A 26,683-nucleotide genomic window follows, 5' to 3' on the forward strand; every position below is an offset into this window, starting at 1 on the left:
TGGTGAGCCACCCTGTTTTTTTTTAAAATGAGTCAGGCCCTTGTGGTTATGTTGGTTGAGCACTCAAAAAAAGTAGAGGGTTTACTTCCTCTTGAATAATCCTTTTTTCTTGTGGAAGGTGAGAGTGAGATGCCTTTAGACAGATGTGTTCACTGTTGGATTTTGCCGCTGGATGTGTTCCGTAGTGATTTCTGTAGTCATTGTTATCTCACATGAAACAAAAGGAGGTAAAATTGTTTTCAAGGCAGATGTTACTGTTGCAGAAATGCAGTGTCCAGAGTGCTAGTCTGATACTGCCTTGTTGAATTGTTTTGGTTTTTACTGCTTTAACTTGACTGATGGGATTTCAGTCTGTTTGGAATACAGGAAAAGGAGTGGTTTGGTCAAGCTGTAGAGATTTTTACACTGTAGGGGCTTTCTATAACTTCCAACCATTTGTCTGTCTCTTCCCTAGACGTGGCATATTTTAGCACCTGAGATTGTATGAACTGCATCCTACAAAGCCTTGTGAAAAACAGTTTTGGGGCAGAAAACAGACCTTATGAATGCCCCCACAGAGAAAAGGCTGAAACCTGCAGCACCAGCAGGTCCTTCTTTGCCTGGTCTGCTCTGGGTGGTCAGTGGGCACACTGTGCTGGTGGCTCCCACACTGTGCTGGTGGCTCCCACACTGTGCTGGTGGCTCCCACACTGTGCTGGTGGCTCCCACACTGTGCTGGTGGCTCCCACACTGTGCTGGTGGCTCTCACACTGTGCTGGTGGCTCCCACACTGTGCTGGTGGCCCCCACACTGTGCTGGTGGCTCCCACACTGTGTCTCAGGCCTGGCCACTGGAGAAAGTGGCAGAGAAATGAGGATTTTAGGGGCTGGGTACAGAGTGAAAGGCCGGGGGATGCATTTTAGGGAGGGAAGAAGCTGGGCTTGCTGAAAAAGTGTCTGCACATACAGTAGGAGTTCATAAGGAATGAAGTTCCAGTAATTAAGTTCCAGCCATGGAAAAATCTGTTTTCTTGTTAGCATGTCTTAACCTAATTAATTAATTTCATTGGTATAATTCATGCCTCATGTCTGCCATAAATCTTTTCTACTTTGTTTACTTATTTTTATGTATATACAACAAAACAGGGCTTTAGACAGTGAACCCCATATAGCATTCTTGCATGATGCACATTCAAGATGAAATTCTTATTGTTGCAGTTCTTCTAGATTAAATGAGTCACATTCTGTTGCACTGTGGCTTTTTTCACAATAAAACCTACATTATTAAAATCCTATTTAGCTCTTTTGTATCTCTGCCATTCTCAAGCAGTAACTAGCCTTAACTAGACAGTATAATGGTTCCATTTCATGTTTCTGAATAAAATATCTACTTTCTTATCTATAAACTAGCAAAATGTAGCAAAGCTGTTAAAAAACACAGTGCAGAATTAGTCTCGATGGAGCACCATGTAGAAGTGGGACCAATAACATTATCTTAGAGCAAAAAAGTCAGCAGTATATAATGTATTTAAGATTAATAAGGCACTGGGATTCTGGAAAATATTCTCATCCATGTTTCTATTAATATTTAATTTATATAAATTGTTGTAGATACAGCTGTAAAGTTCCATGGGCTGGTGTTTTAATCACCTTAATGTAACAAACATTCTGCTTTATCATAGCAGACTGAGTTTGGCTAGGAAAGTTCAAAGAGAAGATAAAGCAATTATCTGGTGTTTTAATACTCTATTACATTGTTATCATGATTACAAAATAAACAGCAGTGGGTTAGAAGGCACTTTATAATGGTCCACAGGTATCACAAGACCTCTGATATCTTTTGGTAGCATGCAAGAGCACCCTGGCAGATATTGTGAGAAAGGGCTGGTCTGGCACATCAGGTTAACAGGCTAGCAGAAGGGCTCCAGAGCTGGAACTGGAACCTATCCTTTCCAAGGACATCCAAGTCCAGGACCTCCCTCAGGCAGCAAAACTCTGCTGTGAGGAAATACCTTCCAGGCAGGTGTGCATTTGTGCATGCATTTGCAATGCCAGTAATAATAGCTCTACAGACTGGTTTTTCTCATTATGTGGGAAGGATGGAACTGGTCAGTGGAACAAGGTATCTCTCCTGGGTGGGATTATGGTATAAAAGAGAAACCAGGCATTACAGTGCAATACTTGAGTTACAGCTATTTGTGGAGGAGTGTGATGGGGGAGTGAAGTATGTGACTCACAGACAGGCTGGCCACAGTGGAAGCAGAAATTTGCAGATCACATACCCTGATTGTCAGTGAAGAGTCATGACTGGAGAGGAGGCTTCTGGTGGGCTACTGTGAGGGATGAGGAGTAAGCCTGATACTATTTAGCATTTTCAGTTGCAATGAACAACCAAGAACTAAATGATTACTCACAAAATTTGTGGGTAATGAAGCTTGGCAAAATAGTAAATTCTGTTTCAGAAAGTCTAGTAATAAAAAGTATTCTGTAATAGAATTACAGAATATCTTGATTTGGAAGGGATCCACAAGACTCATCAAAGCCCAGCTCCTGCCCTGCACATGACAGCACCAGGAATCCCACCATTAGCCTGACAGCATGTCCAGACACTTTTTGAATTTAGGCTTGGTGTCATGACCACTGGGGTCAGGGGAGCCTGTTCCAGTGCCCAACCACCCTCTGGGTGAAGGATGCTTTCCTAATATCCAGTCTAAACTTCCCTGACACAAACTCAGGCCATTTTCTTGGGTCCTATCACTGGTCAACACAGAGAAGATCAGTACCTGCCCCTCCTCTTCCCTTCATGGGGAAGTTGCAACTGCAGTGAGGTCTCCTCTCAGTCTCAGACCCATGAGCCAGCTGCTCAGCCATCACATGTATGTTTATCCAGCTGTGAGCTGGACATCTTGTGCAGAAGGATACAGTGACAGACAGTATCAAAAGCTTTGCTGAAGTCCAGAATGTTTATATCAACTGGCTTTCCTTGATCAACTAGGTGAGTTACCTTGTCATAAAAGGAAATTAAGTTTGAAAAGCAGGATTTTCCCCTCATGAAGCCATGATGGCCTCGTGACCCATGACTGTGCTGTCCTTCAGGCGTCTTTCAGTAACTCCCAGAATAATCTTCTCCTGAATTCTACCAGTCACTGAGGAGATATTAAAAGGCCTGTACTTTCAGAGGATCATCCTTTTTGGGACACTGGGACAACATTAGCCATCTTCCAATCAACTGGGACCTCCCCAGATTCCCAAGACTATTCAAAAAGCATTTCAAGACGCCTTGCAATGAATCATCCAGCTCGTTGAGTGTTCTTGGATGAATCCCATCAGGCCTCATAGACTTAGAAGGATCCAGCTGGAACAGCAGATCCTGTAGAAGTTCATTCTTACAGCCACAGTTCTCCAGCTCAGGGAACTGGGACCTCCTTAGCCCATGATCTGTGTTGCAGACAGAGGCAATGAAAGCATTAAACATCTCTGCCATGTCCATGTCCCTGTTGTTGTTGTCTTTGTCAAACAGATGCATATGAGTGCATCCAAAAGGCAAATAAATTATAACTAGGGACTATTTAAAGACAAAAAGTTATGGAGAATGGGAGGTTAATCTGTAGGGAATTGATTTTACAACAGGAGACAACATCTTCGAAACTCATATAAATAAATGCAGTATGTACTATTCTTGAGATGTATTTTTAAAGGAGATATACAGTAGGTGGTTGTGGTTCAGAAAATATTTGAGAGCTGGGAAAATGCTTGATACTGTGGAAGCTACTCTGGTTGTTTGATCCACAAGAAGATTGAGATGATTTCTTCTGTGGTGTATGAACAAGCAGGGAGAGGAAAAGTAGTCACAAAACACTCCTAAATCTATTGGACTACAGTTTAATAAGGTTTGGTAGCTGGAAGCCAGAGACAGAGAAATTCAAATGAGCAATCTGGCATACATTTTTCTCAGAAGGGTGCTTAGCTATTGAAATATCCAAATAGATTGGAGGAGCAATGAGAAATTTTTTGTGCTGCTTCCAGTTCAAGACTGATTCCTGTCTTGGAAGATTCTGTACTTAAGTACTACTACAAATGGCAGGAGTTTCAGTAGAGAAATGTAATGGGCTGTGTTATACAACTGATCAAGCTGTATAGTTTAGTGGTTGGTCCAATACTTGGCCTTTATTTTACAAACATGAAATAAAAATTCTATTTAACCATTCTTTCTAGTATAGATCTAGTAAGATATTAAGCATATTCATAGACTGAAATGACATACAGTGGTGCTGTTTGTTGAAGTGTACCAGCTGCTTTGACATTCATTATTCCTGATCACTTACTCTAATGTAGATCCTAAGTACAGAGAAAACCAGTCCCTGGACCAAATAATCTCACATAAAAAATATTAGTTGCTCTTTTCTGGACTTCTATGAAGGCAAAAAATTGCCATTATGATCTTGAAGAGTTGCGTATCTGATCAGTAGTAACCACAGGTGACATAAAATGCTGTGTTGCTCTTCTGTAACATACACAGCTCATTTGGCTTTTTCCTTTCTCTGCTAATTGGTGAGTTATCCTCACAGATGCTTTTCTGAAAGAGGCATGAGATGCTCTAGGAATTTTATATGCAATATATTGGATCCATGATCTGAGCTGGAAAGACCAAGATAATGCTGACTTGACTGCTTGAAGCTTGGGAATGCATACACAGTAAGTCCTGTAGAAAGTTTCAGTATTAATTCAGTTGTAATTATGAAGCTATTTATTTTAGAACTTATCTGTAACATTTTCACTTAATATTCACTTCCAAAAAAAATTGTGTTAAAAATTAAAACTTTTTTTGCTCTAGAGTATTACAGCAAAGGACAAGTTTTGGATGTTCTTGGGCCCTACCTCCTTCGTGTGCACACTGTGAGCCTCTGTTTATACTTGCATTTACACATTTATGGTTCAAACTTGAGCCTCTATTTCTGGCAAATCTAAAAATCCTAGCTGTTAATAATCAGTGAAAAATTTTGAGTGCCTGTTTCCAATGTGTGAATTAAGTTAGCTGGGAGTTGTAATGCTGGGAGTTGTAATGCTGAGCTCCATTACTCAGGGTCTGAGTCTCTTCCCAGCCATCAGCAGTGCTATTCTCTGGCTGTTCAGGGCAGCACAGCTGTCCTAGTGGAGCCATGTTCTGCTCTTGGCCTCTGCTACAGCAACGTCGGTTCTTCTCCTGAGATCTTCTTGAGCAAAAAAAATCCTTCTCCCCCTTGCTGGGCTTCTGGGGAGATGCCAGTTGTTCCTCACAGGTGTGCCTAGGGGAGTGCAGGGCTGCTGGTGGAGAGGCCCCTGCTCTTGGCAGGCTGTGCCTCAAGCACTGGCTTGCACACAGTTGTTGAGAAGTGGCAGCCATTCTTGTGATCACAAATCTTACTAAGCTTTTTGTTCCTCCTTGCCTGTCTTTTTATACAACCATTAAACCTCTCTGACTGCTATCAGTCCTCACCAATGCATGCATTCTTGTTTTCATCATTCTGTTCTAAAAAATGGCAGGCATTGGCAACCAGGGATTCACTAGTTCTGCCTTGTTGTGTATATGGATCGGGGTCTTTTCACAGATATTTTCCATCATTTCTTTGCTATTATTTTCTACTGTTCACTTGGGAATAATGCAGATAGACATTACATGTCTGAAATCATACATCAGTTGAAACTACATAAATTAATGGCCTCTAAACAAAGAGTAATGTCAAAAGGTACTGGGACAATTTCACCTGGGCTAGTAACAAGAAAGTTGGTATGTATAAGGATGTATGGTACCACTGTCTTACTGAAACAAGGCTGAAAATCTATTAACTGTTTAGTTCCAGATGTTGCAATCAAACTTTTGAGCACATTTTTGCAGATCATCTGTTCTTCTCCTTGACTTGCTTTTCTAGTTTTTGCATGTGACAAGCTTTTACAACATTTTTCTTGCTACTCTTTTGTGAAGTTATGTATTAAAACTTAATATTTTAAATTAATTTTCTTAAACCATGTATTTTCTAGCTCCCCTGTGATTTCCTTCAGTTTGTAAATGACCATCATACATTCCTGAGATATTTCTCTATCACCTCAGAAATCACTTTCATGTTGGCTTTGAACAAAACTTCATATAGTGCTCAGAGGCTTGAAACTGATAAAAGAGCTGGAATTACACTGTCCCAGCCATCCTTTAGTAAAAGCCTTAATTGCTTTATGCAGGATCTTGCCTCAGCAATAAGTCTGCCTTCTATCTTAGACTGGACAGGCTTTTTTTTCTTTTAAATCGGATTAGCATAATCCAGCTCTGGACTTTGTTCCTCTGCACTTTTTCAAATGCTTTGGAGAATGTGGCTGCAATGACCAAATCTCAGTTCTAAGTTTCTGTTCAATTTGCAGATCATACTTTGCTAGCTAAGAAAATGGCCTGTGTGTTGCTCTGGGATCCTTGTAGGGCATGATTGTCAAACTTATGTTAAAGTAGCAACGGATGGCTTCTGCTGAGTGTCAGCTACCATTGGCATGTGAGGAGCAAAAGCCCATTTGTGTTGATTGGACAACCAGGACACTGTTGTATGCAGGAAAAAGAGACATTGACTGGTTTACCATGTATGACTGTATGAAAGTGCAGGCGTTTGCAAGAACATACGCTACGTAATGTTCAGTTTTGTCTCTGGCTCAGTCTCCTGTAATGAAATTTTGTCAGTGTGTATCCTCAGAAGTACTGGCTGGTGCTCAGTTTGTTTGCTTCCTAAGATGTTGCCTCAGGTCTGGAGGCCAAATCAACAAACTCCTACTGTGTTTTGCATTCTTTATTGGGGTTTGCACTCATGTGTGCACAGCTGCACCATCAGGACCACAGATGTGAGCAGGGCACAAAATCTGTGTTGACCATTCTGTGTGTTTTCATACTCTTTTTAATTTGGGTGGCAAACATGATGATGCCCACTGATTATTTATACTCATCTTTGAACTTTGTTTCTGTGCTTGCTGTTTCTCTCATGTGGCATTCTGGTATTTGTTTATCTTTGCTCAGAACTCTTAAGTCTCATCAGATATTCTCGGGGTCTTGAACTATCCTGATTCTCAGGATCAGAACTACTATAACTGTGCTGGAGTTCTTCCTGAATGGTTTTTGTGCTAACAAAAATGGCTTTTGTGTTTCTGGCTGAAAAATTCAATATGCCAAAGATAAAACGCCTTGCCCAAAGGAGAATGTATGTGCCATACATAGAAGCATGGGGCAGGAATACCCAAAATATTACTTGATTTTTTTTTCCCACAAGATACAACATCATGTGGATACCTAAATGCCTTAGAAACCTGCGGCAGGGTGCCAAACACAGAATCATAGAATCATTTCGGTAGAAAAATACCTTTAAGATCATTGAGACAAACTGTGAACTTAACACTGACAGGTTCACTACTAAACTATGTTCCTGTGTGCCACACTTACACATCTTTTAAATACCTCCAGGGCTGGTGACTCAACCACTTCCCTGGGCTGCCTGTTTTAATGCCTGACAATCCTTCCCAGGGAGAAATTTTTCCTAATATCCAATCTAAACCTCCCTTTGCACATCTTGAGGCCAAACTGAAGAAAAAATCTAGTTCTTAACAAATAGCTGAGGTGTGCATCTCACTAACATAGGGATGGTGCTTCCAGTCCTGATACTGGTGTCTTTTTTGCTAATGCAGCATTTCTGTGCCATACCCATAATGTCTCTTGAAGATGAGAGTATTGCACAGTTGCCTTAGCATTGACCTAGTCCATGTCCTCCAGGTTTTCCCTGGTTAGGGCACCCAAGTATTTCTTTCAAATTCATATTTGTATTTAGCCTTACAGAGGCAGGGTTGCATCTTTAGCTGTCTTTTAGCTTCTGAAGATCCAGAATTACCTACTTCCTTGCTTGTTTGTCAGAGCACCAAGTGACTCTGCATTTAAGCTGTTGCCCTGTGGCAGGCAGCATAAATCACCATAAAACTATAGGTCATTTGGGCTCTTATGAATGTGCTGTGTTCTGTCAGGATGCTCCTCTCTTGTTTGTTCCTTGCTTCTCCAAAGCTGAGCAAGACCAAGAATGAGGTGTGCTATTATCCTGTTAATTCATACCTGTTTTTGTTGGTAAAAGCTATTAAGTGAGTAATTTCCAATTATCTATTTATCTATATGTATAGATAACTTGCCAGCTTACAGGATGTTTGATCACTAGCTATCTCTGAAACTGCACTTATTTTACATCAGCTGTGCATTTACTTTGAGCACTAGGCATTATTTCAGCTGCCATGTTGACTTGTGAGCCCAAGATCACCTTAAGCTTAATCTTATGGTACTTCATTGGTTCATTCATCACTCCTGTGGAGCCCAGCAGCATTGCTAGTTTAGTCCTGTGCAGAGTGTAAGATCAAGCAGGATTGTGTCACTCTTCAGTCTTTCTTCAAACAGGCATAGCCTTAGGTATGGCATCTTTTTCTTGAAACTCTATGACCAGTGTTTGAAGAGTATAGATGTCTTGTCTAGCACCATGAGGTGCAGTACAATGTTTATTGTAGATTTTTTCACATGCCTTTTTGCCCCACAGGTCTTCTGATCCCTAGTTCTATTTGGGTAATTTAATTGCTACACAAATTCTAGTGGCTGTTTGAAGGGCTAGTTCTGGGATCCCAGTAATTCCTTTCTGAGTTTGTTTTTTTTTTTTTAATTGGATGTCAACCACAACCAGGTCTGTTGTTCAGTTTCTCCACCTCAAAATTACAAGACTGATTCTTTCTCATAGGTATGTTGCAAACTCTCTTGTTCCCTTTTTCTTTGGGCTGTCTGTTTGAAATACCACTCCTATGAAGGACATCCTGCACTTTGAGATGTCAATGCAGCAGTTCTGTAGCTCGCTGCCAGTGTCTGTGCCTGCTGCCCATGCCTCAGTGCTCCTGGTTCCACAGGCACAGCTTGCCTGGGTTTAATCCAGGCATCATGAAGCACGTAACCTGCTGCTTGAGCTGGGAAAGGTGGATAGGCCACAGAAAACCGAGAGTTGTCTGTGTTTTGTTTGTTTTCCTTCTGTAGCATTCAGAAATCACACAGAGCCAAAGTCTGCCTTACCCACTGGGCACAGTGCAGTGTTGTGTGGCAGGAGGGGCACAGCCACAGCTGCAGTAGCTCTCTGCCACACCTTCCTAAAGATGCAGATCCCCTCAGCTGACTAATACCTTCTTGGACAGTCACAGAGCAGCCAGCATGTCCTGCCTGTGACATCTGCAGTCCAGCCAGAGTGCACAGGCCTTCTGAGCAAAACCAAACAACCCAACCCAAAGCCCTCGAGACTTCAGCTGTGAGGCTTTTTTGTAAAAAAAAATGATAAAATTTATAAATCAAGTCAGTGAACTTTGTAGTTGTTTTCTGCACTTTTTTACTAGAAGCATAGTGACTGTAGTAAAGCCACTGACAAAGGTCATTCTGCAAACACAAACAATAGTATTTATCCCAAATCCCAGGAGGGTTTCCTGGGTGGGTTCAGCAGTTTCTGGAACAAACACAAGACTTTCAAGAACAGCAAAATTGAGTATCCTGAAAGATACTGGAAATCAAAATCAGTGAGACAGGTTTTGTAGCTGTCTTCTCGGAATGCAGTGAGCATTGAAGCTTAGCTGTTTCCTGGGCTTGCAGCCTGGATGCAGCCCTAGCAGGCTGGGATGTACGAAGAGCTGGCAGCACGCCCTGCCCTGGACAGCCTCAGGTCTGTCATCATGCACCATTAGCATCAAAAGTCAGAGGCATCCATGTCATTTGCAAGACTTATCAGATGGAATACAGAAGCCAAATTATGTATCAAGACTTTTCAGTGAAAACAAAGTGTGTCTTCCATTCCTTTTTGTCTCCATGCTCAGTTAAGCCAGACTTATTTGTTTTATTTCCATCTTCATGCTACATGAAACACCACATCGAGATGGCTTATATTCAAGAGTCCAAATCTCTTTCTTGTGTAATTAACTCTTGTTGTATGGATGTCACCAAGTCTGAATTTGAGTCAATGTCTGACTATTAATTAAAAAGGAGTCTTATTAATTCCCCTTTTTTCCCCATGTTTTCTTCCTTGGGTTATTTGTTGTGAAGCAAGGTCATTGCCACTGCATTTCTTAGCACTACTTGATGTCTCTCTAATTGCAGTATTTCTTTTTAAACAACTACTCTCTAAAAAACCAGCATGGCTGTCAACATTTCTAATGTGTATGTGAGCACAAACGGAAGGTGGAACTCTGCCCTTAAGTTTATCTTTGCAGATATTATGGAGCCTCAAGCTTATTGCATTTTACTCCCATTCTCTTCAGTCCATGTTTTTGGCAGTAGGGTCTCATTGCTCTGTGTGGGTAGATTGCCTGTGTCTGTATTTTTTTATGTCTTTTACATTTGATTTCAGTGAGAATACAGGAGTGTTTTATCCATCTCATAGCAATCCACTCTTGCTCTTTTGTCCTAAATATTGTGGCATTTAGATTAGCTTTCCTGTGTCTCATTCAATAGAAACATTATTCTTGTTTTTCTTGACAACTAAACCTTTGACTGAAACTTAAATTATAATTTCTTTCATTATTTTATGCAGAAAACAAAACAACAGTTTGTGGAACTCAACACATTAGATGATGCTATTTCTTCCTCTGTGAGACAAAACACAGATGATGAGAGTTAGTATTTCTTGCAGTTGGCTTTTTAAACTTGAGTATTTTATTTCAGTATGACAAATAGAACATTACATTTATTTATTGAAGTTGTATGTTGCAGTGATGTATATAAACATGCAGAGGAGTCTGAGTAATTGCATTTCCCTCATTAGAATGAGTGACAGTACTGTATAGTAATAAATTTGAAAAATAAAAGTGAAAATGTGTACTTTAGTGGGCCCCTGAGAGCATAATTTGTGATGCCTTGTAGAATTTTCAGTCAAAGCTCAGAACAAGATCATAGAACAAGTTATACAAAAGAGCTTCTACTGCTAACTGAGCTTTTAATACTGATACAGTTATAAAGCATATTAAATCTTAAGATTTAAGGTCTGATTAAAAAGCTTGTTACAGAAAGCATACCAAAAAAATGTAGTTTCTTCCATCTATACATCTGTATATCAACTGCACACAGATTACAGAGTCACAGAAAAGCTGAGGTTGGGAAGGGCTCTTGGAGATCATAGAGTCCAACTCACCTGCTCAGAGCAGGCTCAGCAGGATCAGAATGCTCTGAGCCATGTACAATCAGGCTCTGAATTTCTCCAAGTTTTTTCTTATGTTTACATGGGTTTTCCAGGATTTCAGTTTGTACCCATTGTCTCTTATGTGGTCATAAGGCACCACGCAGAAGAGTCTGGCTCCATCATCTTTACTCCCTCCTATGAGATATTTAGATACATTGCTAAGTTTCTCCCTGAGCCTTCTCTTCTCCAAGCTGAACAGTCCCAGCCCTCAGCTTCTCCCCTTAAAGCCATCGAGTCCTTCAGCCGTCTTTGTGGCCCTTCACAGGGCTTATCTCCATGATGTCCATGTCCCTCTTGTACTGGGGAGCCTGGAGCTGGTCCCACCAGCGGTGAGGAAAGCACAGCATCTCCCCCTGCCACTTGCTGAACATGCTGTGCCAGGTATGATCCAGAGGGCTGGTGGCCTTCCTTACCACAGGGGTACACTGCTGGCTGATGCTCAGTTTGATGTCCACCAGTGTCCCCAAGTCATCCTCTGCAAAGCTCCTTTCCAGCCAGTCGGCTTCTGGAATGTGCTGCTGCATGGGATTGTTCTTGCCCAGCAGGTAATTATCAAGATGTGCAACTTTAATTATTTTCATAAAATTTAAATTCAGACAGACATTCAGAAACCAGTTTCCAAGAAACTGTAGCTTCCTCAGAAGTACTCGTGATAAACCTAATTAGCATTTTTTTTCTGATTGCCACATATGCTGAGAGTAAACATAGTTGATTGAGCATTTACCTGCCAATAGATCATGGAAGCTTATCAAAGAGTTAATTTTCATCAGATATTGCTGACACTATGCAAGGATTCCAGACTACTAGCCTTTAAATTTCTTTTAACTGTGTGTTTTATTTTATATGCCAAAACAGGGGGTTCTTTTGTACTGCTGTGTACTGTGCTGCTTGCACAAGTCAAGCTGAAGCTAATCAGAGCACAGGAATCCATAGGGACACATTCTATTAAGAGTCAGTTTTATACAACTGGGGCTTCTTGACCACTGGATTTTCTTGTCATTTGTATTGTTACTATGGTATTATAAACTGAAGAAATGCATTCTTCTCTTTCTTCTTTATTTGACTTTGTTCTGACCAGAATTTGTTTTCTGGTTTAGCTGAGAAACTATTTTGCACATTGATGTTCGTTTTCTTATGCAGGCTCTTGTTCTTCCATCAGGAGAGGTGTTTGACTTACTAAAGTACCTAAAAAATTCTATTTTGGTCTGCTTACCTTTACTGTTGATTTTTTTTTTCTAAATTTCTTAGTGAAGAAAACAAGTAAGTTGGGAAATTTGTCAGGGAATTCAGCTGACTGTCAGCTTGGTTATGAACTAATGTCTGCTTGTCCTCTGCATCATCTATATTTAGAAGAAAAGACGGGAGTTTGAAGTAATGAAAGCTTGGAAGCTTTGTCGTTGTTGCTTTTGAGAGTGGAGAATGTAAAATAAGATCACTAGCAAAGCAAAGGGAGGTCTGTAGTAGTACTGCAACCTCTAATAGCCATATCTGTACCCCTATATTGATAGAGGCATATTTTTGTATTATGTTGTTCCTTCATGTTAAACATCTCCTGAGAGCCTGGAACTTGCAGTGAAGCTTCTGTGGAAACCTTTTCTATTTACCTTCATGTTAGACTTTCTGTTCTACAGAGGGTCACTGCTCCTGTGTCCCAGCAATTGGCCTCTTGCTTCCCCCCCTGTAGGAGATGCTTGACACAGTCTAATAACTCACACCTCAACTGTACAAGGTCCTCCTAACCTGCTGTCATTGATCTGGCTTGGATCAGGGTTATATCAGAGAACTTCTCAATTTCTCTCTTCCAACCTTGGCTGTTCTGTGAGTTAATCAACCAGAGATGTAATAACTCCCCAGATGCCAGATGAGCTTTTATACCCTTGCCAGCATTTTCACTCCATTTGGTGTAAGCTACTCCAGGTGCACATTTACAGAAGAATGTTTTAATAATAACAATATTTTATAACATGGAAATTTTATTCAATGAAGTTAACTTTGTTTATGGCTTCAATTTCTATTGGTGTTGCCACTGCTGTATCTTGTGAGAGGTGGAGATGTTCCCGATTTTATCTCTTATAAAAGTGGTTTGAATCTTATCTTTTGCAGGCAAGCTGAAGAATAAACTTTCCTTTGTAATACGCATGAAGGCCTTAACCATGATACCTGCAAACACAACCATGAGATAAAGTTAATATTTATTCCAGAAGTGGAAGGAGAACACAATACTGATAAAGACCTTCTTTTGCAGTAGAATTGATACAAAACACTGCTGCCTGTCAATCACATTATAAATTGGTAAACATTTATTAAAATGGGCACAAAACTAGCAACAAATATTGTAACTAAATAATGCAGTTACGTGTCTTTCTGTACCACATTTCATTAACTCCTGTCAACTTAGCAGCATATAATAAGGGTGTTGGCAGTCTAGCACCTCTTCTGAACTCTGCTAAGTATGGCAGTCTGCATTGTAGATCAAGGGAAGGATTGTATCCAGTGGGTGTGATTATTACTCTTTCTCAAACCTAAAGGAAATAAAATCAAGTTTTTTTCTGCTGCATCTGAGTTGTTTAATTATCTGGCATGGCAATGAAAGTATCTAAGTAGGAGCACAACTCATCAAAGACTGGACCTTTCAGTGTGTCCTCCTCCTCTGTCCTCATGGTTCAAAAGAAATATATATTTATGATTATCAATGAAATTGTAAGATTAGGAGGATAGTGTGTTAAAAAAGTGAACATTTAGATGGCTTCATTTGGATATGTAAAGATTCACATACTTCTGATCATTCAAAATGGAAGAAATTTAGCCAGTTCACAGTAACTTCCAGCACTGAAACACTGTCAGACAGAAAATGGAAGGACAGAAACACACTCTGAAAGACGTAAGGGCATAAAAACAGTGGCTTGTTGCAGTATATAAAGACAGGATGGGTTTCTGTCCCTTCAAATGCTGATGTTTGCTTCCTGCACCTTTAATAATGAATTGCCATTTTAAAGTAGTATGTAAGAACGTCATTGCACAGCAGAAAAGGAAGTAAGTGCTTGCAAGTAAATCTGTGAGGAGACAGTTTAATGCCAAAAGATTTTGTGTATGGTGCTTTAGTCAATATCTGCTCCACAGATACTGTTCTTTTCCTAGTCTCCTTTTTACTGGTTTTTTTTTTTAATGCAGTATACTTAAACCAGTTTATTTTGAAAAATACTTCTCTTGACATGCATACTCCTCTGGAAATGCAGCTGGACCCACAGTCAGTGACACCTTTACACTGTGTGGAGCTGCTCCTGCAGGATCCTTCTCTGAAAAGACAAAGAGAGAACTCAGAAATTCTGATGGAGGGGTCAATCAGGTGACTTATTATTTTGATGGAAAACCTGAAAGCAATGAGATGCATCAGACCAGAGGTATCAGTGTTTGTGCCTAATTCTTGATTCATGTGCCATGCTCTTGCAGGCTGGTCTTGATTTGATCCAGCTTCATTAATTTTAAAGTTACATCAAATGCTCCACAATCTTCTCTGTTTCTTGGGAATTTTGTTTCCAGATTCCTGCATCTGCTCCAGGTCTCCTAATGTTACCTGCTGCTGTCTCCCACATCTGAGCTTGCTCAGCAGTCTGTAGATCAACAGAGAAATAGCACTTCCATCAGAGACGTCTACTGACCCCATTGTTTCTTAAAAAATTGTATCTTTAATGTCTTACAAATGTAGATAATGCCAGATGTCACATGGCGTTTGGAGATCCACAAGAAAATCTCATCATCATGAGAAACTTTATAAAGCAAACACAATCTGACTTCCAAGGAGAAATCAATTTTCCTGCTTTTCATCTCTTGCAAGTGGAATATTTAAAAAAAATCATTAGGTCGCTGAAGCTTCTGTGATACAAATCCAAACCCAGACTCTGTGGTTAGCTCTTGTAAATCAATGTATTTGTTCCTTTAGAGCAGGGTTGGGAAGCTCCTCCTTGCTGGGGCTGTGGAGACCATGCAAAGGTCTGTGCATTTGTGGGGTCCCAGGGGTGTCAGCCATGAACTGTCAGCCTCACTGAAATGAGGAGCTACATCTGCCCTGCAAGCTGCAGGATCTCAGATGCTGCTCTAGAAAATCCAGTAGCACAGTTGTATGATATTATTAGAAGAACACTGTTAAATAGTTTTAACTTTGTTAAAACAGCTAGTAAGACAAAAGAGATCACATAGCAACACATTTCATTCTGCTGTGGTGTAGAAACTTGCTGTGTAATTAGAACAAAAAGTAAGTAAACGATATTTTTAGTGAAATCTTTTTATTTTGTTCAAATCTACAATGTAGCACACCCAAACTAACAGTTACAGTATCACATTTAACCACTAACCAAGTAGGATACAAAGGGTAAAACAATGTGGTGTCTATCTGTGAACATGAAAAACAAATAATTTATCTGTGAAATTATGGTTGTTTTCCTTCAGCTGCCAACTACTGTTCAGTGCAGTTCTCAAAAAACTAAGTATAGTGATCTGTAAATATGCTATGGATATATAGTTCAGTCCTCACAATAAATGACTGCAGAGTGACTTATAATTCACTCAAATCCACTAAATTTTTATTCACTATTTTTTGATCCAGTGAAAACCTTAGATTCTTCTTATATAGAACCTGAATAAATTATTCTAATACATTTATAGAAGTGGTGAAAAACATAGTACAGCTGCAGTTATTTCCTATGTCTTTATTAAAGCAGTGACTTTCCACACTATGCAAATGGACCAGAATATTTGCCATCTTTAGCTTAAAAGGAGTGAGGTATTTTGGTTTTCTGGCCACATTGAAAATACTGAAAAGGTACTGTTTCTTTTAAGTGGGGCTTATCATTCTCCAATCAGAAGTTGCCAGGGAACTTTAGAAGGAGAAGAAAGGACAGAAAAACACAGAATGGCAGAATATGCTGAGCTGGAAGGGACCCATGAGGATCATCAAGTCCCATGAGGGGAACTAAACCCATCCTTGGTGTTATTAGCACTATGATCTGTCTATATCTGCCAATATAAATAGCCACTCTTAAATTTACTTCGGTTTGGATTTGGGCTTTATCCATTTCAGGACTTTCCATGTTTGTCATATGACTATGTTAAGAACAAAACTATGAGCTTTGGCATGAGGTTTGCCCAGCTACCCTATTGATGATGCTAGAAAATGCCTTTGAAAATTGAAAAGGTTGTTGAAATTGTCTGTGAATGTTTTCAGCAGTAGAGGAGCATTGTTAGATAGAGCAGCACTAACAAGGAGGGGAACTCTTCATCCCAGGTGGTTTTACTCATCAGCCTTTGTTAAATGGAACATTGTGAGCCAGGTTTATGAGGGGAGTTGCCTTTTGTACATTCAACTCCACAGTAGTCTGTGAAGTAAATTTTGGAATGAAAGCCTTAAAAATGTTCTTGCTTGGTGTAGGAAAAGATTACCAGGAGGCAGTTCTTGCATCTGTTTTCACAGTGTAAGCTTCCTGATAAATATTGACCTTGAGATCTTTTGTACTGCCTGTTCTGAAAGTCTTTTATAAGGCTGAAGAACTCAATGGCTTTGGATTTGCAAAAAAAGATAATAGCAACCTGATGAATTTTAAGAAGTAAATAATTAACTTAGCCTGACCTTATATAGGCTGAAGGATTTAGAATCTTTAGACCAAACTACTAGCAGCAGGAGTCTTGAGGATCTATGAAGTAAAGTTTTTGTCACAAAATCACCACAAATTTTAATGAAGGAAAGACTTCAGCATGATTGGTTTGCTTATGGAGAAAATTGTCTGAGGAGCTGACCTCATTTTTCACTGAGTGAGGGATGTAGTTATTTAAACATATCTGTCAGGAGGAAAATTTTGAAATGGCTATGTTAACCATTCAGTAGCAGACTTGGAAAGAGATGGCTTTGTGCCTATCCCAAGGACTTGGGATTTTCAGAACTTCAAGCATCAGGTTCTGTGGTCATGAGCTCTGTGTGATGTAACCTTAAGCCCAAGTAGCTGACAAAGAGGAGACATTAAAGTGTTCAAGGCCAGGTTGGATGGTGCTTTGAGTAACCTGGTCTAGTGGAAGGTGTCCCTGCCCATGTCACCAGGGTGGAATGGGATAATCTCTAAGGTCCCTTCCAAACCTAACCAATCTGTGATATGCCACTGCTAATTGTCTGGGCTTTTTATTTAATGGTTTGCAGCGTGCTCCACAGCAGCTCTGCCTCATCAGAGTTTGACAGCAGAGTGTCAGACGTTTCACTGGCACTCTGTCGTTCTGCTAATCTCAGCAGGATTCGTGGGGGTATTAGTGCAGTAAGTGGTTTATTATAAGAGATAATTAGCACAAAGCAGATGAGGATTTAATAAATAAGGAGACTTGGTCTGCATCACTGAAACCTAGTTACGTGACATGAAAAGTCCCCTTGTTGAGCCTTCTTACCTCTCAGCTCCCCAGTGCTTAATACATCCATCAGCACACATTCAGGATGGGAAAATCCTGTTGAGGAGTGGCCATTTCTGATGAGACCTACCTGGATGATATGCTGATATAAGCAAAAGCACTTCAAAAAACAACACACACACACACAGAGGCAGAAGCTGCAGTATCTCCTGCAATGAGAGCTGGGAGGCAGCTGAAATAGATGCAGGCAGCAGGGCAGTGAGCTGGGGAGCAAGGAGGCACTGTGGAAAAGCAAAGCTCAGCTGGTCTGTCAGAAGACTCCAGCTGCAGTTCTTGGAACTGGCAGCAGGCAGAGAAAGCTTTTTGTTCTATAATCCACCAGGAAATTGAGCTTTTCTCAGGTGGGAATTTAGACTTGCAGGTGAAAGGAGAAAACAAAACCTATGTATAGCATGAAAAATGTCAGAATCCTTGGCTACATTTAAAGAAATAACATTTTCTCACTCCAGGCTTACCTACAGATTGGCAGACAAAAGCTACTTCAAATGAATAAATTTTCATCAAAGCAAGTAATATTTTTAGACCTTTTCCATGTTATTAAATATGCAAGAAAATGTTAGTCCAATGCTGCTCACATGGGAGTGAGTGAGTGAGTGGTTCTGATTGCAGTGGGAAATCTATTGTTGTTCTGTTGCCTCCCAGTGCCCAGAGCCTTTCCTTGAACTGCGTGTGATTTCCCTCCCACCTTCCTCAGTCTGCTCAAACTCCTGAAAATTATGCCTGTGTTTATCCAGAAAGGGAACTTTCATTCAAGGACTGTAGGATTACCTTTATATGTGTAGCATTAAAACTAATCTAGGAAACTACTGTGTGGAGTAGGTTAGCATTAAGTCATGACACGTCTCTTTGCTAGAGGTAGATTTTACCAGGCATTGATGTAAAATACATCTTCACAGCTTGTTATTCTAGCCACACATTATACATTTGTATTGAATTAATTTCCCACAATAGCAAATCACTATAAAACTCTAGGGAAGATGTCAAGGAAACTGTAGTTTCAAAATCACATTTTTTAAAGTAAATATAATTTGTTGCAGAAAATGTTTCTGCAGCAGAAATGTTGCAGAAAATGTTTCAAAAACAGCACTGCTTCTCTCATAACTAAATGCACAAAATTTTCTGATTGGGAATTTTTACTGTACCATTAAGATATCCTCACATAGTGATATTGCCATTTATTAAACACAGTTCCTCCAGATAAGGATTTGAAGTCAGGTACACTTCCAGTAGAGAGGAATTCTGCGGCACAATCTCCCTCCCTGTATTTCCAGCACTATTGGTGCCTATAGTTTACCCTGTAACTGTGGAGCAAGCTTGTGTGGTACCATTAATGGCCTGAGTGAGCAGACACAGATTCACAGAGTCACAGAGTGGGGCAGCTTGGAAAGGACCACAGTGGTCATCTGGTTCAGCCTCCCTGCTTAAGCAGGGTCATCCTAGAGCAATCCTAGGATTGCATCCAGATGGTTCTTGGATATCTCCAGTGAGGGAGACTTCACAGCCTCTCTTGTTCTGGTGTGTGATCACCTGCACAGTGAAGTTCTTCCATGAATTCAGGTGGAGCTTCCTGTGCATCACTTTCTGTTTGTTGCCTCTTGTCCTGTTTTCACTACTGAGAAGAGCCTGGATCCATCCTCTTATGCTTTCCAGCAAGAGCCACTAACTGATGGTACGAGTCTATCTAAACATGATTTCTGAGGTCTTGGGCCTTAAGTGTTGTTGTTCTTTATTCAGTCATCTTTCCCGATGTGGAAATTATACCTGCACCCAGTATTTGTGTATGTGTGTGTGTCTGTGTGTCAAGTGTAGGTTATCTTTTGTATTGACATGGTGCCGTTCATGTCCCACTGGTACCTTTTCACTTTTAGTAGAATCACATCAGTTTACTAACTAAAAGTAAATAGTGGCATATTCAGTGTTACTCCAGAAAAGTAGATAAGACATACTCCCTGCACTGTAGGAGGGCAATATACTTCCGAAGGGCTTGACCCGTTATCTTTCTGATGTAGCTTTTGTATCGTAATAAAAATCACCAGTCTGGAACAGAGCAGTTTGACAGAAATGACTCAGTAGAGTCACAAAATGACAGATGCTAGAAATAAAAAATAAACAAACTGTGCTAGGTCATTGCTGTCAAAGCAGGATCTCTCACCTGTTGTTTCTGCTGTTTCTGCAGCGGTAGTTCGGGGGCCATCTTTTTGTTGATATGACATGAAAATGTAATATGGTTTTATTTATTTTCTAAGGTTACAATTGCATCTTAGGATATAACTGCAGCAGCAGCCACATGCTTCACTTAATGTTTCCAAGCTGGTGATCCCAGCCAGTCCTGTGAACCAGCGTGCTCTGTCCCTCTGCAGGTCCACTTGCAGCATCGCTTCCCTTCCCAGCTGCTGGGCTTCCCTTGGCTCTTAGTGTTTGCAATCAAGTCCTCCCCTTCTCCATTAATATGGAGCCAGGCACCCCAAAGAAAATCTTCAAACTGTTACCTTGATTGTCCCCAGACTTGATGGTGCAGCAGAGTTGGGAGTTACATGGAGTGATCCCCAGGCAGTTCATTCAGCCTGAACTGCACCTTCTGCTTACTCTATGAAAGGAACAGCTATTGCATTTCAGCTTTAATCCTGGCTGTAGCTGTCTGTGAGTCAAAGCTTTGCTTGAAGGCAGCTGTGTTTTCCAGAAGAGCAGGTGAAACACATTGCAGTGCTCTGTCTGACCTGCCTGTAAACAGAGCTGATGATATGTCACTGGAAATGATTGTTCAATTATCCAACAGCAGTGCAGAAAAGTGGATTGCATATGCTGAGTGGTTTTAGGCGGGAGTATAGCTAGAAGATACTGAGAAACATGGTTAAATTTTCTCTTCTGCTTTAGATCAGTGACCTAAACAGACCCCTGAGCCTCTACCAGGGCACTGACTGGTGCTGCCAGTAATTTTGGCTGTAGATAGGACAGGAGGAAGAGTCTATCCAGTTTGCCTTACTTGATATTCATAATTAAATATTACTTTGCTCAGGAACTTGAATCTGGGAATACATCTAAATTCATAAATTAAGTATCATCTGAGGACATTCCTGGGCACTGGGACTCCATCCTCTGTCCTGCTGAATTGTAGTGCTGAGGGTAAGAATATGGATGCTGGCTGTTCTCTGCCAGTTGGCTTCAGTGCCAAGAGTGACCCAGGGCATATTTGATTTCCTAGCAGCAATGCAGTCCACCAGCCCCACTTCCTGCCTCCTAGTCAGAATTGTCTTTTATTTGTTCAATAGCTGGTTTGAACCAATATAGAGGTGTTGAACTGAGTGCAAAAGGAGGACTTGAAGATTGTCTACCTGGAAATCAGGGCAGGGATTTGAATCAATAATTCCCCTGTTTTCTGATAGAGGGTACCAGTAGTCAAACACCATGTGTTTGCTGAGGCAGTCTGGTCTCATACAGCAATTCAATTCTTTTACAGTGAATTCTGATTCTATGAGTCAGAGGTACAGGAAAGATAATGACCTTCCAGTCTGGTGAGATGTACCCTTGAGAGAGGAACTCCTGGGCAGTTGTCTCTGCTCTGATACATGTTCAATAATACATAGAAGATGAAAGCAGACAGAGCATGTAAGTCAATGTTGAGGTGGTGAGCAGTGAGGTTTTGGATTCACATTGTGGCAGGAGGATGAGGGAATTTCAACTTGGGAGCTTGTGTTCTGCCTGACTGCTTTTGTACCACAACCTCTGAAAAGGAGATTTGCAACATTACTGATCTGACCCAACTTTCTTTAAAGTTTTCCAGAAAAAGAGGTTGAAAAAAGAAGCGTAAAGGTTGGCTTATATGTAAGCCTACGAGTCCAAGGTAGAAATTATTGTGGTGGGTGGGGGATGCTTGTTTTTGTGAAAAAGAGGAGAAAAAAATGAGATGTGATTTGATCCAACTTGGAGGGGGTTTGACTGCTGTATTGCAAAATACTATTTGTTTCACTGTGCTTAGGTAAAGAATGTAAGAGCAGCCCACGCCTCTCCCTTCGAAAGCTGTCTCACAGGCAGCAGTTCATGAACTAGTACTGAAAAAAAAACTAATGGGTTCTGCCTTATCATGCCCAAAATAGGCTCACATGTTGACTTTCAGCTGAATCATCAAGAATTTACTTTGGAGACAAAATACAAAAAAATTCTAATAGTTCTCAGCTGGTTTGTGTAATTTCTCTAATAATTAAACATTCATAAAAATTTACGATGATATTTTTCTCAAATGGAAAACTATAGCTGTGAAATTTTCCAGTTCATCACAAAAAGAATGCATTTTTCTTCCCTTCAGGGCAGCTAACTATTGACCAGCATTCACAACAGGGAGAGGGGAAGCCTTTGCTTCCTGATTTTAATAAAAATCAGGAATTTAGTGTTTAGAAAACGAGAGTTCACCAGTGCTGCCCTGGAACAGTAGTGCTGGGCTGAGCAATGCAGAGGCAAGTGGCCTGCCTTGCCTCTGTGGAGTTTTCTGTCTCTCCTAGGTGAAGTCTCTGGGAGTCTGCTTCCAACATAAGGCACTTAGCATCTGTAAAGGGAGAGCAGAACATCTATCAAACATGGAAAGATCAAAAACTGTGACTCCCTGTGGAGTGACTGTTGGGAGGGAAACAGCTGAATAATGTTGAACATATTCAGATCTCTGACTTCACCTAATGCACACTGTGAAGGCTGTGTTTGTAGTCAAATGCTGATTCATTTATATGGATGCAGAAAACCTTTTGTGCTTCTGCCTTTAAAGACACTTGTCTATTAGTTGTTTGAGAGGCAACACTGGTTGCTTCTGCCTTCTGTCAGACAAATACAAACATAAATGTTAACCTGAAGTGTGATTTTGTATTGCTGAAAAGGCAGGCCTAGTTGTGGAATGTCTTGGGAGGTGACTTCATGCTTGGTACACTGAAATAACTTAAGAGCTGACAAGGAAATTTTAAAAATCAGCTTTAGGGAGAAAAATAATCACGATCCCAAGACCTCAGTGATAATTTGTCTCTTCATGAATATCAAGTGGACATGCTAAAGCTCAAGAGTCAGGAACCACTGTGGTTTTGAGGACAAAATCACTGAAACAGTTAAACTCTTCACTTTGAAAGACTCCTCACCTCAGTGTCTAAAACAGCCTTTAAACTTCAGCTCATCTGCTTCTAACAGTCTGGGTACATAAAAACTTCCATGATAGCCTTTCCTCAGTGTTCATCCTTTTTAGCTTAGCAGGGCCAAGGCAGGAGCACTGCAATGCTCCCAGAAGATGCTTCTGGCAGATCCCATGGTGCAGGCAGCCCAGAGACACACTTTGTGCTACATGAAGAATCAAACTACTCCTTCATCCCAAGGGGATTTCCTCAAATTTTGGTTGTTCTCATGCTCCTAGCAGGACCTTTTTCTGCATTAGCAGGTGGTGATGGATAGAAAATGCAGGTGCTATTTCCTTGAACAGTTCTTGGTGGGAGTAAATTTATCTTAATAATAAGTGCGATTGTTTTTGAAGTGAGCGTTGTGTATTCAGTAGCTGTTATGTGGTATAAGTGCTTGACGTGTGGTGTGGCTTTTCTTATGATGGTTTTGCCCTAGCTCAAAAAAAGTGTTGTTGCCTCTAAACAAATCAAACCCCATTTAATTAGCAAAGTGCCTTCCACAGTTGTTTCTGTGATGAGTAGGTTATTGTCTCAGTAGCATCAAACTCAGTGGGAAAAATATCTAAGAAGTGTTAATTTGTTCTCTGGAAATAGCAGGATTGGGGAGCAGACAGCATCAAAACAAAATAAAATCTCACATACATGGTTGCTGGTTTATGGAAATGACCTTTCATCTTTCAAAGACAGAAGTCTTCCACTGGGAGATGGAATATACAAAACAGCTTGACAAGACAGCCTGTAAATGTGTGTCTCTACCATAAGCATTGCTAATATTTTCTATTATTGCTATGTAACAGTCTCTGGGCAGCAATCAGTTCCATTTAAATATGATTAATATGGAAGTAATAATGTTCCAAACTTCGTTCTTATACATACTGTCAAACTGAAAGACTGTTGACTTTGTTTTTTAAATAATCTGGTACCAAAATAAAATTAAAGTCTAATTCTTCTGCTGCTACTACTGCTCTTCTTAATTCTGCACTGTCTGAATTTTTCAGGGTTTTGAAGGTATTCCTGTCCCGAACAGCTCAGCGTATTCCATATATGACAGGTGGGAGAGTGATGAGGATGCTGTCTGTTATTCTTCTGGTAGTCTTTTGGTTTCTCATTGGCTGGACTTCTGCAATAACCCAAAATTTGGAGAGAAACATTCCACTCATTGGTCAAGGGCAAACATCTGACCATCTGATCTTCAATATGTGCCTCATAGACCGCTGGGATTACATGATGGCTGTTGGTATGTTAATTTTCTAGCTTATCTTTAATTTCTAAAATAAAGCTTGATGCATTTTAATTTTTCTTTTTTTAGAATATATTAAGGTTTTGTCAGACTGCCTAATATGTGAGAACTATGGCAGTAAAATATCAGCATAAATGTTTTTTAAATGGGCTGAGAAGTAAAAAAAATATGGTGACACTTCTATGACTTTCAAAGGTTTGTAACTTGGATTGTAGTAAGAAAGTGATGGGTGCTCAAGACATTTTGTCTTTGAAGGCAGAAGGAAGAAGTATCTCTTCTGCTATTGAAGCTCTTCGATGGTTCTTCTACTGTTGAAGTGAGAAATTGTGACTAGTTTAATGAAGGCTTTTGATTTTGCACCACAGAACTGGACAGAGTTCTTGTGTGAGGAAAGAAAGAACTTCCAACACCACTCATTCATAATCTTACAGAAATTGGTATCAAAGTACAGGGAATAGGAAATGAGCATCAAATGCACCAACTTGAAGTATTTGTTAGATGTGCTTTGCGTGGAATAGACAGGAACCCTGCAGAAGTCGTATAAAGCAGAGAAAGGATTAGTTTTTGTTTCCTTAACTCTGTAAGAAACAGTGCCAGGGTTCAGCTATACAGGGAAATGTGCTTTCTCCCATGCAGTGCTTCCACCTAGAGCCAGTGTTGCTTGTACAGCCCAGGCTAGCCACCTACTATCTCAAATACAATGCTTTTGAAATCTGAAATTAATTCCTACTTTTCTGCCCTTTCCCTGCTTCTGCCATGGACATCCCACTGACAGAGCTCTGCTACTGAGGATTAGGGAGAAATAATGGTGGCTTCTCCACATGAGAGTGCAGATGAGATGGACAGAAGTGTTTTCTCTGAGACTGGCGTACAGAAAGTCATTGTATGACAAAGCATTGCTGTCAGCTTCACTGAGGAGCTTCCATAGCTCCAAGGTTCCCCTGTGCTCTGCTTTTCTCTCCTTTCTGTAAGATCTCAGAGGCAGTCAGGCACAGGGGTACCCCATCTCTCAATATGCTCACTGGTAAACCACACAGAGAAGAGTAGGAAGGAGCATGTTTTGAAATGCATCTCAATTTAGTCCTTTTGAAGAGTGTACTTTGCAGTAATGGAATAGTAGTATTGCCAGAGAGGTTGTAAAATTAACAAAGAAGAGTTAAATATTAAACACTTGATGATGTCATCTGCACTAACCCATTTTGGATCAAAATTTTGGTGCATTTGACAGTGTACTTTTATTAATATTTTGATAGCAATGGTTTTGCATAATGGCAACAAATGTTTTTAGTCTCTGGGTTTTGTAATTCTGGTGGTGTAGTGATTAGCAACTCAGATCTTAATACCCAATTATCATCCATTGTATCTTTGGCAAGAAATTATGTAAGTTGCTGTCTGCCTAGTTTTGGAAAAAAAGGTATGTTTTTAAGGTATGTTTACAATTAGAAGAGTTTTTAATGTTTTTCAAAATATACTCAGGGGTTGTAGAAGCAATGTGAACTCTCGAGCCTGGAAAATTGGGCAGAATTTCTTTTGCTTGGTCATTTTGTCTTACCCACACTACCTCATAAACAGAATTATGCAACTCTTCAGTAAACTTTGCAGTCATATTAGTGGTAGCAGGAGATAAGCACCTACAAGACTGTAGTAACGTGTGTGGTCTAAATATAAATATATATATATTTTATATGTGTGCATGTGACTTCAAGATTTTTATGGCTAATAACGGCCTGAAAAGCTTAGTCAATAGGAACTCATCCCAAAATTATATACTTCATCTCAGAAATGTATCAGAAGTAATGTCATTTACACAGAACTCCTTTTACTCCTATGGCAGCAGCCTTGCAAAATATAATGTCTAATAAATTAATTGATAGATTCTGCTCTTCGATTTCAAATGCTAAAATAAGAATAGTGGATGGCAATTTATGAAAGACTTGATATTTCATTTTATTCAGTCAGGCACAGTATTTTATAGAAATCTAGCGAGAGTTTTGCGATATATTCTGTCACTTGTAGCCCTTGCTGGAATACTTCCCTATTTCACTCAGCTGTCAACACTTCACTGAAATGCGGACAGGGAATTTTCAAGGTCACAGATTAGTGAAGTGAGAATTAACAAGGCTCTGCTACAAAGTCATAATGAGATGAATCCTGTATGCTACCAGTGATTATTGGAACTGGGATTTATGAAGCATTTTCCACACTAATCACGCTACTTAGACTCTATCTCCGGAGACTTTTATTGCAGTGAATGTTTTATATTTACATTTCCATTAAGTTTAAGAGGATGGTCTCTGTGAGACACATAGGGACTTACACACAATGGTTATCACCATTTCTGGCATTGCCTCTGTACTCTGTGATACGCTGATGAGAAAAATTAGCATTCAGTGAATCTTATTTTATCTACATAATGTAATGTAAGTTGCTGTGAATTTTCCTTTGGGTTTGTAAGTTAGTGTGTATTTTCTTTAGGGTTGGATACTTGTGGGTAGCTTATTTGTCACTTGCCTTATTCTTTTATTTCCTTTGTGCTAGTTTCTGCATCCCTTTCAAGGTCGGGGCATCTGTCTCATAGAAAAACTATGGCATGGTTGACAGTCTGAGACTGAAGAGAAAGACCTGAGGCCTTGAAAATAC

At 40.1% G+C, this 26,683-nt stretch overlaps 1 protein-coding gene across 2 annotated transcripts in view; it reads left to right on the forward strand.

Annotated features, from left to right (window-relative positions):
• The window catches only part of GPR158 (G protein-coupled receptor 158), a 180,844-nt gene that overhangs the window by 137,023 nt on the left and 17,138 nt on the right, over positions 1-26,683 (forward strand). For both annotated transcript variants that reach the window (XM_086861388.1, XM_086861377.1), the window contains exon 7: positions 23,802-24,040. In XM_086861388.1, coding sequence (XP_086717514.1) covers positions 23,802-24,040 — 239 coding nt within the window. The remainder of the gene's footprint in view (positions 1-23,801; positions 24,041-26,683) is intronic.

Source organism: Cyanistes caeruleus, chromosome 1 (genome assembly GCF_971803275.1).
Source record: "Cyanistes caeruleus chromosome 1, bCyaCae1.hap1.1, whole genome shotgun sequence".
Classification (NCBI taxonomy): domain Eukaryota; kingdom Metazoa; phylum Chordata; class Aves; order Passeriformes; family Paridae; genus Cyanistes; species Cyanistes caeruleus.